General features: G+C 39.5%; 1 protein-coding gene across 2 annotated transcripts in view; it reads right to left on the bottom strand.

The window, feature by feature from the left end:
• Positions 1–170: 170 nt before the first annotated feature.
• Positions 171–12,526, bottom strand: part of lrrtm4l1 (leucine rich repeat transmembrane neuronal 4 like 1) — a 39,359-nt gene continuing 27,003 nt past the window's right edge. Inside the window, exon 3 of one of the 2 annotated variants that reach the window (XM_010893920.3) lies at positions 171–2,673. In XM_010893920.3, the coding sequence (XP_010892222.2) occupies positions 2,608–2,673 (66 nt within the window). In that variant the 3' untranslated portion in view covers positions 171–2,607. The remainder of the gene's footprint in view (positions 2,674–12,526) is intronic. The other variant, XR_829026.2, reaches the window with a different exon arrangement.

Here is a 12,526-nt window from a genome sequence, read left to right as displayed (position 1 = left end):
GAACACAGGCAAACACACACACACACACACACACACAAACACACACACACACAGATGTAGGGCACTAACAAGCTCAGTGAAACACTACCTTTGCGGTCTGAAGTTGATCTGTTCATGCTCATGTTTAATTCAATTTTATTATTTCTTGTACACCCTGAAAATCCATATGCTGGAGAACAGCTTCGTAACAAATGTATGGTTTCATTAAAGCAGGATAAAAAAGAAACAATCAGTGAACGTTTCCATTTGACGAATTTATATTGCTCACGACTGATTCAGACATTTTCATTATAAAACAGAACCGTTTTCAGTGAACAAATAATAGTTAATTATAAAATGTTCAATACCTTTATGGGAGGAAAGCAGAAATATACAGTAGAAAATAGTTATCTTTTCAGTATAGAAATCCATGAATACTATTTTGCGATGAGGCAAACACCTCCGAGCTCAACCGCATTTGAATACATGAAGAATGAATTTGAAACAAACGTTTCCCCTGTCCCTCTCATTCTTGCTGCACTCATGCACATAAGCATAAACCCAGAGAAATATAGCACATCCTTTTAAAGGGGATTTCACATATCCCTTTAAGGAGATTGTGATGCAGTCGCATCACAAATTATCAGAGGAAAAGTAGCCTACCAACAGTGTAGCTGAAACTCCCTGTCTGGTGCCCGTAGCCAGCACAGTGCACAGCACGCAGAAGTTAGACAAGTGCGCACTTGAGTTAGGGGGGTGGGGGAGGGGGATTTTCAACAGGCAATTTAATGAGCTAGTTTGATGTGAAACTCATTACATTACATTATTCCCTTTTAGGACACTATAAATAAGATGAAGTCATTCCTAAAAACCTAGCTGATAGGAGGGTAAGAGGTCGTGTCCTGGAGCCGTGCCTTGTCTATGTTTAGCGGTGGTATCAACCTGATTTGTGACACACATACAGACTATTTTATCTTATACACACTCCCAAGCAATGCAGACACACCAATGCACCACACACACATTTGATTTGGCAGAAGAGCACAGCAACTTAGTGCTTCAAGAGAGGGAGGGAGTTGAGGCATCATCCATCTGCATAGATTCCAGAGGAATCCAAGAAATTCTCTCCGGAACATTTGTCATTCCATCAAACACACACACACACACACATTCCATCACACAAATACATTCAAACACACAGCCACACACACAGATAAAAGAGAACTGTTTGGAGCCAGAACATCCATCCCTGTAGTCTTCTGACGCCGTGGCACTAGTCTCACTTCATTGAGAATTCCCCCCGAGGCAACACCGCTTCTAATCGGTTTCACTGTGAAATCCTTCGGTCTTCAATCTGACAGTGGCACCACAGCTAGAGTTCTTCTGGTGCCCACAGACAGAGAGCCCAAATATCCATCCCTAAAGGCCTTTGGTGTCAGACTGAGATGGCAGCCAAATATTAGAAATGTTCTTATACTACAGTTTGGCATGTTGAGACTTCTCATTTTACTTTGTCTTTTTTCATTGTCCTGATTATGGGCCAGGTAATGACAGGTGTTTGGATGTGGGAAGACGTTGAGTTCCTCCAACACCAGGTGTGATTGGCAAGAGCATCCGTTGTTCTCTACAGACTAGATTCTCAGAATTTTCAGAGTACCTCCAGCTATTGACTGCAGCTTTTTACAGCTCCCCAGGGGACTAGATGAACAATGAGAACTTAACTCAAATATTACTCAACAGACAGGTACATGCTGCAAATGTGTAAAGCAAACAAAATCCACATGAACACTTCTGAGCCATACACGATAGGATAGCTTATGTTTAAGCCATCTTGACAGAATAGAAATGATTCATCTTTTTCAAAACCACAGATCCAAAACATGGGTTGTTCAACAGCAAAGAAAAAAACATGGAAATGTATTTACAATTACACACTGCTAATTTTGCACATTTACAATTTTGCCAGGCAGTCGGAGCTACTTGTTCAGTTCACATCATCAGGTCGTTGCTGAGCTACAACCTAGCTAAAATGTAGCCTGTGGTTTGCAACTTGGTAGGAAGTGACTAGGTGTCTGGGCAGTCACAGTCCTGCCCACTTGTCACCGCCATTAGCTGTAACGGTCCATAAGCTCCACAGGCCATTTTCACATCGCCAGCCTTGAGCAGATTGACAGGCTAACACCACCCATTGTGTCACAGGCTGCCCATCAGAGTCCCACGTTTCCATGCCAACAGTGCTCATAGGTGAAGTGTTCCAAATCGTTGTCAGTCCGGACTAAACTAATTGGCCCAGTAAGAGAGTTAATGTGCCCAGTGCATTTACTATTAGTCGTAGTTGACACTGTCTTTGAGCAGCTGAGAACCAAGAGTGAGAAAGAGAAGAGGGACCTTGTAAAAGAAAACATAAATATTCGTTATAATAGAAATCACGAAAGTTCTTCTTGTTCCCATATTCAGTCGTCCATGGGCTCGTGGAGGTATACTTCAATCTCTAGAAGACGTTTGGAAACTGCCACTGCAGGGTCAGTTCGCACAATAAGGGGTGGGGAGGTGGGGGAAGAGGACTGAAGTGTTGTGGGTCCTGTGGCTTCTTCCTTAAGCAACTGACTGATAACAGGTACATGTCTTCTAATGAATGGTGGGTATGTCTCCGAGCCAAGCTCCAGGTAGTGGACGGGGACATGTGTATTCATTCTGAGGGGGAAAAGAAAGATAAAGTTAAAACATTCTAGCAGTCGGTGATTGGCGGTGATTATGTAAGTTAATTACGGTTCCTAGTTAATCTGATCATGGCACAATGGAGCCATGACAATGCAAGCAAAGCAAATTAAGGTAAGCAATTAAGAAGACAATGAAATGCCACTGCTTGAACGGCTTAGACGTTTGAAATGGAGTTGCTGCGCCTAATGTTAGAGACATAGCAATGGGACTCCACAAAACGAAAATACTGACTTGTCATCCGTGTTAATTTTTGAGAATGTTAATTCATTTATTTACACTTAAATCAACTTGGTTAATTTTGGTACATTGACTTTGATACAATAACGTTTATGTGTTTTGTGTGCAATGACTTATCTAAAGTACCCTCTAGTTTGACAAATGTCTCAATCAAAAGGATCACTGCTGTAGACCTATTAGGTAAAAATATGTTTCCCCATCTGAATGACCTTACTAATTACTTGACAAATCTTAGCTAGCAGTTTCCATTCGGCAGATCTGGGGATTAATTAACCCATGTTGCTTTGCTACGTTACATTATGTTTTTCGCCCTCATACCAAATGGGTTAAATCTCTTTTAACCTGGAAAAAAGGTATTCGTTCCTGGAGTGGTTTGAATGCCAGTGAAAGCTCCTGAGCTCCACTATAGCTTGGATTTAAGTAGTGGAATCTCCTTACTTTACCTTCAGAGCGACAAGCTGTGAATTAATCTTATACTTGAATAGTGGCAGGAGGGACTCTGCCTCTGCCTTACCAAGGTTGCCTCTTAGCATCTTCCCTCCCTAAAACCTCTAGTTTACGTTTTAACCTTTAGAAAGCCCATTTTGAGGATTCGCTCAGGGTAAATCCAGTCTTAATAACGTAGATGCGCGAATCATTGAGGTGCTTTGGATTTTGCCATCCTATGCAATTTCTGGAGCTCTTCAAATCTGTATAGAATTATAAAGGGTAGGCTTTCTGCTGCCACAGCTGAGATAACTGGATGTGAGTGACATATCCCTATTCCCTCTGAATGACGTAAGACCACATCTCAGATGCCCTGAGCCCAACTTTGATAGAGCCTATTATAAAACAGGCAGACCATTGAGATAGAATGACATCTCATCAGTCCCAGGGAAACTTCTGCTCAAGCATTGACAGTGCTATTGATGCATCTCCATGTTGAAGGAGTCAATTTTCAGTGTAACTGAAAATGGAACCCCCACCCAGTTGACTAGATTAAAATGGCAGATGTCTTCCATGGAAAATGTCCATGCTATCATTTTCTTTCTCCCTGTAAATCCTCTTTATCATCTTTATGTCAGGTGTTGAAGCTAATGGTGCACTGAGTTTAGAACTTTCTGCAAGTGCAACTCATAGGGCCACAGGCAGGCAGGACACACACACACACACACACACCACTTTGACTACAGGCATCGACAGAGACAACCTTAACCGGAGGACCCGAAAACAAATGAATGAACTGACCCAAAATATGATTTAGGCGACAGTGGCAGACAGTGGCAGCCCAATGAGTTTGAAATAGCATTTACACTATTGAATGCACAATTCCTTCAGGACTACAGGCCCCCTTGGTGTCTAACTGAACGTGCTCAGGAGACAATAGGACACGTAATAGGTACTGTATAAGAAATAATAGATGTCTGGCATTATGTAAGTGTTTCTATTCTGGGTGGGCCTACAGTAACATGCCCTCTCATAGCGCTGGAATTTATGCATCAAAACACCTAGACTGGCATATCAAACAAGGTAGTGTACAGTTCTCTCCAGAATTGTAGCACTTCTGCTTTTCAGGAAAAAATAGAGGTCTGGCCCTTCTTTCATCCCCCTCTCAGAGTTTGCAATGTCCTTATAATTAGCCCGTTAGAGTGTGCACTAATTAGGATGATATAAACATGAGGTAATTAGTTTGCTCTATGTCAGGGGAACAGGAGCTAACACAGACATATGCCAGGCTCTCTCTCTGGGAGCACAGACCCCTCTCTCCCTCTACCCAGGGCTCCAATTAGCCCAAACGTCTCCCATCAATTTCTTGTACTTCTTTTACCGAAGCTTTCTCTTCTCCACCATACACCATTACGAGGCGAAGCAGCAAGCTGAAGCAATTAGAAATGCTCCAGCTCTGGAAAAAATGGAACATCACTTTAGTTCTGTCTTCCTTTTTTTTTTTTTTTTTTTAGCTAAATTATGCTTCGGTGACCCGTACATGGAACGTGAGGCTGGTTTCTGTGACTGCGGATGAATATGGCCCATGCTAGGTCTTTGTAGGGCATGTGATTAACAAGGTCTGCTAGGACGGGGGAGGAGGTGTGTGAGAAAGCACACTGGGGACTGTGTGATTCACCCCTGCCAACAAATGAGATCAGGATGGACGTGCGGCTGCTCTAATCTCACAGAAAAAGGACAAAAGGGAGAAGGATAAAAGCACAGCAAGGCTTAGCTTCTCACTCTTTCCCATCCTCCCTCGGCCTGTCTCTGTGTCGAGGATGGCACATTGATAATGTCACATCTTCCTGCTGATTTATTCACATACTGTAGGCACATTGCTAATGTCACATGCTATTGGTGATATATTCGCATGCTGTAAAACTCTGACACCGGAGCAATTTAAAAACCTCAAATATATACAGATATTTTTTTTTCCTTCGCCATCTTTTTTTCTGTTGACACCCGATTAGCATTTTGGATATATATCATTTTCATGAAGGACCTTGACATAATTGTGTCGACTTTGTATCTTACATAACAATTGCTGGATGAAAGTCTGGACAAGTTAGTTCCCAGTCTCACAAACACAGTAATTATCCTGCTGTATCCTCTTTAGTAAACATTTCACAGAATGTTTGTGACTTTCATGAAGATGTGCTATGCATAAAGAGGCACATTTCTCTGGCAGCAATGTTTTATGTTTGCTGATTACTTCCAAATAAACAATCATCCACCAAGGCTAAGACAGAGAGGCTGAAACCAATTGCTCATCATCTGTCATGAAACCTGCAGGGAAATATAGGCCTGCAACAGCAATCTGACAGCAATCTGTCGCATTGTTTAAAAACATTGTTATTCTTCTTTTTTTTGGGACAAAAATTCAAATTTCCAGGAACCTGTATAGATAGAAGACCTATCCATTAACATTAGAGGTATTGTTAGAATTTAGACAAATATACCGTGCCAGACATTATTTCATTTTATCATAGAGTGAACGGATAGATGTATCTAACAAAAACTGCATGTCAAAATCTACAACCAAAACTCTAATATTGGATAAGGGAATAAAAAATAAGGGAACCTGGGTGAAAAATTACACATTAGTGTACTTATATTATTAATTAAATTTGCAACGTTATGCAACACCCTGTTTTAATGTTAATGGTCCCTTTATTGTCAATAATAGGTTGAGGCACCTTTAGAGGCAAACGCTGCAACCAAATGCTATGTAGTTTATTAGTCACTGACATCACTGTGGAATTTTAGGACACTCTTAAAGCAGAATTACTTTAACTCAGAAAATGCTTGTTTCTCTTACCAGCAAACTGGAGGCTCAGTTTGGATCACACTTTTTGGAACTCATTTGATTTTTACGTACTGCCCAAGATACTGTGCTATTAACGGACAATGTGATAACACAATAAGAATGTATCTGTCAAACATAGGCTGTATACCTATTATTATCTCATTTGGCCTCTTCCTTTCCTCTTCCTTAAGAAGAAAAATAATAAAAGCATAGATTAATGGTAGTGCTGAAAGCCTGAATGCATGAATATATAAATCTTTGACAGCAAGAGTAATATTTTGCCTGGAGATGTGTATCATGACTCAAACTCGAATGCAAAGTTCTGCATGACAGGGTGCACACATTTCCAAGAGCCTAACAAAGGCAGGCAGGCAGCCAACACAGGCAGTGGCTGAGATCTATTGGCACAAATTGTCCTGTATAGGAGGTAGCTATGGACTGCTGCAGTGACTAAGTATGTGATAGAATAGCGATACTATTCTGGGGGCGGTGGAGAATGATTGTGTATGTACATGCATTGCAGAGCAGAGCAAAGACAGAAGCCTTGCTTGAGGAATAGTAGTGGCTCAAGGATCCCTGAAAGAAAATGTGATGCAATGACTTGTAGAGAAGATCTAACCAAGCATAGCCTGATTAAATTGTGTGTGTGTGCGTGCATGCCTGCATATGTGCGTGTTACGATTTATGATATATGCAAGTGATTGACGACCACATTAAAAGCGGCAGCTTCCCTCCAACACCATCTCACTCTGCCCCTCTCTCTGTCTCAACACCCACAAACAAATATCATAAACTATCAAACAAATTCTCCAACCCAATGAGGCCGGGATATTAACAGAATACTATAAAGATGTTTAATGATTTTCACTATTTATTTCTGACTGAGTCTCATTTCAATTCATGCCATCCATCAAGTGATAAGGTCTCCCCCTCAAATGTCTTATAAATGACTTATTTAGCAGAAATCCAGTGGTTATGAGAAACAAGGCTCTTTTCACCTTTCATCGTCAGGACGAATAATTGATATGTACAAAAAGTAAGCTAGTATTTTAATATTAAGTAGAAATGTATCTTTGTTGGAAAAGTGGGAAAAATAAGTAAAACAATTTTCCCCCTTATGTTTTTCTTCAAACAGGCAGAAAACAAGAAGCGTGGGTTAAGTTCTTACAGTGACTGTGGTCTAACAGGCCTGAGTGAACGCATGCCTATAGGGCATGATTTAAAAAAAAAGTGTATCTCGACAAATGTCTCTGTTCCCCTCTGAAAACCGCCCTTAAATAATTCAAACAGTTGCTGAGTAAGAGAGCCAGAGTCTTTGTGAATTAAAATAAATGTGACAAGAGAAAGAAAAAACATCTAATACTGTATATGTTCTCAAAAAAATCCAGGGCAGAAAAGAGTCCCAGCTATAACCAATGGTTCGCTTCAAAACAGAAGCTACTTGTGTGGACATCTGCTGGTCCTGTTGATCTTGTTCTGTTTAAGTCTTTCAGGGTGACACAGCATTGACTATCCCATCATTATTAAAACAATTGTTTTAATAATTATGTAGGTTAGACTGGTTAGCAGGTACCGTAAACGAAAACACTGTTTCTGTATGTAACTCTTTGTTTTTACATCAAGTGGTCCTGACATTAAAGAAGTTTGCAAGGTCTCAAAGGTACATGTCCATTGGGACCTACAATTAAAACAAAGCTCTCGCAAGTTTTACATTTGTAAAGGCCAACTTCAAAATTCAGACAATAATCTGAAAGCAAATTTGATATGTGAATAGACCTTTCTTTGATTATCAGACAATGGATGAAAACTAGCAATTGGTATGTGATGAAATTCCATTCAGGATGTAAAACGGAAACAGTTGTACATTGCCTGGACACAGATCCATGCCTCTTTACCCTTCACAAGAAGGCCATAGCTGTATGACTCACTTAAGCCTCTCTGAGGAGTTGGTTCCATGTTTCACTGATTAGTCCGAGTTGATTTAATGCCTTATCCTAGCTGATTGCACATGATCCTCTTACCTCATATTGATATAAATAGAGGCTCAAGAGTATGGAGCAGCTCTTTCTTTACTTTCTGTTCTATGCGGTTTAATCCCTATTTTTTCCTCTGTCCCTTAGCTACAGAATTGACCTCTCCTTGGTTGGACCGGAATGACAGAGGGGAAGGCACAAAGGAGGTTGTGGTTTCTAATAAGACAAATGGCTTGACACTAAAGACCTAGACAGAGGCACTTGGACAATACCTTAGTATGTGTCTGTGTTTGTGCTATTGTAAGCCTACATTATGTGTGTGCGCATGCATTATGTAGACTATAGCTGTGTGTGTGTGTGTGTGTGAGTGTGTGTATGTATGTGTGTGTATGTAGGCTAAAGTAGTGTGTGGGTGATCTGGAAGGTGGCTTGGAGTTAGTGTTATCTGGGGATACAGTACAAAGTGTCTGCTAGTGCCTGTGGCAAAAGGAAACAGAAGCAGGTAGAAGATTACAAAATTCAATTTAAGGCCATGGAGGGTTAGCGGAGGGGGTAGCTCTTTGATATAAGGTGCCACACTGCCAGTGCCTCTTTTTCCTTCCGGTGCCACAGCAGTAGATCAGCCGTAGAATCTCGTCCCCTCCCTGTCCTTCTGTCGGATCTGCTGTAAAACAATCATACTCTATCTCTCCTGGTTAGTCTTAGCTCCAGGGCCCATGGTGGCGCCAGCTGCTGCTATTCATAAACAGCTCAGTAGGGTTTGCAGTGCGGGGGAAATGAGGAGAGGGAATAGCCTGCACGGGCCTGTGGTTCTCTTCCCATGCAGTCTTCACACAGGGTGTCCCGGGAGCTACAGCACACTGGCACCAATTTGAGGTCAAGCCTGCAATCAAGGCAAGTAAAACCAACGTACTGCCCCAGAGACACGAGGTTGAGGAGTTCAAGCCTAGGAAAACAACATCAGCATGTAGGAACTATCAGGGGCCTCACTGGGCTCAATGCTGTTGAGTCTCGTTTCCATCCGTCACTGCCTTTTTATAGACTGTGTTAGCCTCTCTTTTACTGAGTCCGTAGCAGTGTGCTATTGTGGAGCTGGAAGGAGAGCGTTCAGGGACCATTCAGTCAACGGCGAGACAAACCTCCACAACCCCATTCATTACCTAGACCATCGTGATCACTGGATCAATTGATTGATCTGTTAATTATTAAAGTGAAGAGATCTGATGACACACATTAGGCAGCTGTCCTGCAGACCGTAGATCCTGTTACAGGGGATGAGACAGGAATTGAATAATGGGGACAAAATATGAAACCAGAAACTATTGGATATTCATTAAGAAAGCCTCAGTGGAATCTGTGCATTTTAGCACTTAATGGCTACTTAAAGCCAATGAGGTAGAGCGAGAGAGAGAGCGAATGAGAGAGACAGGATGAGAGGCAGTGGAGAATGAAAGCGTTCTGTAAATGGTTTTTAGAGGAATGCCTGTGAAGTGGAACATGACTGGAGGAGAAATTAGCCAGGGGACATGCAAACGGAGGGCTGCGTCGGGCTGAGTGACATCCCACCCACTCTTTAAAGCTGTCTGTGTTTATCAGTACACCCAGTATGAAAGGTGAAGCCATCAAGGACGATTCTCTTCCTCTAACAAAAGACAGACGCGAACAATACCTCAATGCTAGGGGCACTGATTTGACACTTTTTATTCATGTTTCTGTCTGATGGAATGATGTCATATTGGATGGCTAAGCTCTACACAAATATTCACATACTGTATACAAGATCATATTAGCAGTAATATCTAGAATCTAGATAAATATTCAGGGTATGAAACCAGGTTATTGTTTTTGAAATGAAAGAACAATTTAAGATTCTTAAGTATGTGGAGGTCTTTGAAAATGGGGAATCTCTGAGTAGAGAATGAGATCTCAAAGGTAGAGAGACTTATACCTGACACAAAGTTTGACTTTCAATTGTCTTTGAAGTTGCCAGTAAGTTGTTCCTTGCATTAGTACCTATGTGGGTAGGTTTTCAAAAGTGAAACAATTCAAAGAAAGTTAAAGAGTTCACATTTAAAATATTTATATCTTTAAAAAGAGTTAATCTGTGATTCGAAAAAGAAAGCAGCATTTTTTCTGTTCTACAGCTTTGGGCTACAGTTGGAGACAATTCAAAGACAAAACTATAGACACATAGATTAATCATCCATTTGATCAGATGATAATAATAGTTTTCGACTAGCCGTACATAAATTGTATGGTTATTAATATAATGATAGTAAACAGAAGATTTAAAAAATTTAATGTAGGATATTCTTAATATATGAAACAACGTTGGTTTAGTCTCTCTATCTTCAATGGTTCAAAAGATACTGTTAGTGGGTTAAATTATGATAATTATGCAAATTAACATTAGTATAGTCATAGTAATTGTAATTATAGTCATAGTAATTATTTGTAATTTTAAGTTGAGATACCACAAACATGTTTGACACAGTTGTTTTCATCTCTTTAGGTTGATCGGTCCAACAGATACTGTTTTAGAGTTAATTAACACAAATTATGCAAATTAGGCAAATTAATTTAGTCATTGTCAATAAACAATTTTCATTTGGGATAGCCTAAATATGTAAAGCAAAGTTTGTTTGGCGTTTCTAACTTGAATGATTAATTAAGATTTAAGGTTTTTATATTGGGATAGCCTAAATGTGAAAAAAAGGTGGATTTGTCATTGTAGCTTAAACCGTTTAAGAGACACTGTTTTGGGTTAATTAATGCTAATAATGCTAATTATGTTTCTTTATATTGTCATAGACAATACACATTTAAGGGTGTTACACAGGGATAACCTAAAATGTGAAACTGTTTGCTTGGTGTCTCTAAAAGTGGTGTACAGTAGTGTGGCTGTGCAGATACACATCTTGTATAGTCACTTTTTTAAGTAGTCACTGCATATACTCACTTTCTAATCCCCACTGATATATATCATAGTAGTTTAGTGGAGCTGTACACTAAACCATTTAATAAGACTGATAGAACATAAACAATATTTACCTTAAAATGACGACATACTATTATACACAGCTGTTTGTACAGTGTTGGATAATAGCTTTCCTGCGCATTTTTCACAATAGAATTAGCTAGAAATGCAACCGGTTTGACGGACAGAGATGGAAATAACAGTTTGGAAAAGAGAAGCGAAGCTACAACCATGACTAGTACAATGGCCAAAACTGTTTCTGCTTTTAAAAACCAGCAGAACAGTAGGGTGTTTATATTTAATTCATGGTTGGATTATTACTTGGCTACTTTTTAACAAAGTAAAACATCTAGATAATAGGTACAAATAGGAACTGGCAGAATGATATCACTATAATTTGCATATATCCAGTGGCCATTTATTTAACCAACTACATTTTAATGCGAAACGGAAGAGAAATGGGATATTTGTCAGTTTGCCAACAAAGTCAAACCGAGAGATGTCTTTTGCATCTGACCGATCCCCTTGGAAGGTGTGTGGAAACTGCACTGATGAACACCCTGGGAGAATTCTGCTCAAGGACAGAACAACATGTTTGTCACATTGCCGCTCAGGAATTTGATCTATCACCTTTTGTTTACTGGAAAGATGCTCAAACTGCAAAATTAGAGCATGCACTACACTGGTCTCACTACAACGTGTGTTTGTATAGTTCAAGAGCTACTGATTCAGGATGAATTTATGGTAATTATGCAAATTGACTTAATAATTGTAATTATAGTCAAAACACTTTTAAGAATTGTAAGTTAGAATAGCCTTAAATAGTCAAAGCAAAAATAAAAGATGCACATTGAAAAAAATGTATAATTACAAAAGTAAAGCATCGAAGTATCTCAGTAGAAGTAATTCAATTTGGGCCAATTTAAACATCAACAATGGTTTAGAGTTAATCACTTGAACGATATTAGAGATATTTCTAGAATTCTTTCCCAATTCAAGTATGTCTTAACTTTATTCCTCATTGTGATACATTAGGAGATCATTTAAATACTGATATAATACAAAAATAAATGCGTAAATGGTGGCCTGAGTTCCTAAAGCCTGGATGTTTCAAAGTTGGTTTTATATTGATAACTTTTATCATTTAGGCTATAGAGCAGAGTAAGAAAATGAAATAGTAAGAAACTCTACAGCACCCCATAATTATTCCTTCCTTGGTAACTATTTAGATAATATTTTATAATCATATATCAATGTAATTGTACGCCAAATTTGTTTTCTACCAATTCGCAATACTTATGTGGTTCAAATTTAGCAGTGGACATTTGAAACTCTTCTGACATGCATACATTAAAAACAATTATC

The sequence above is a fragment of the Esox lucius genome, chromosome 14 (genome assembly GCF_011004845.1).
Source record: "Esox lucius isolate fEsoLuc1 chromosome 14, fEsoLuc1.pri, whole genome shotgun sequence".
In the NCBI taxonomy this organism is placed as follows: Eukaryota; Metazoa; Chordata; class Actinopteri; order Esociformes; family Esocidae; genus Esox; species Esox lucius.
This window is presented reverse-complemented; position numbering and strand designations above follow the sequence as displayed.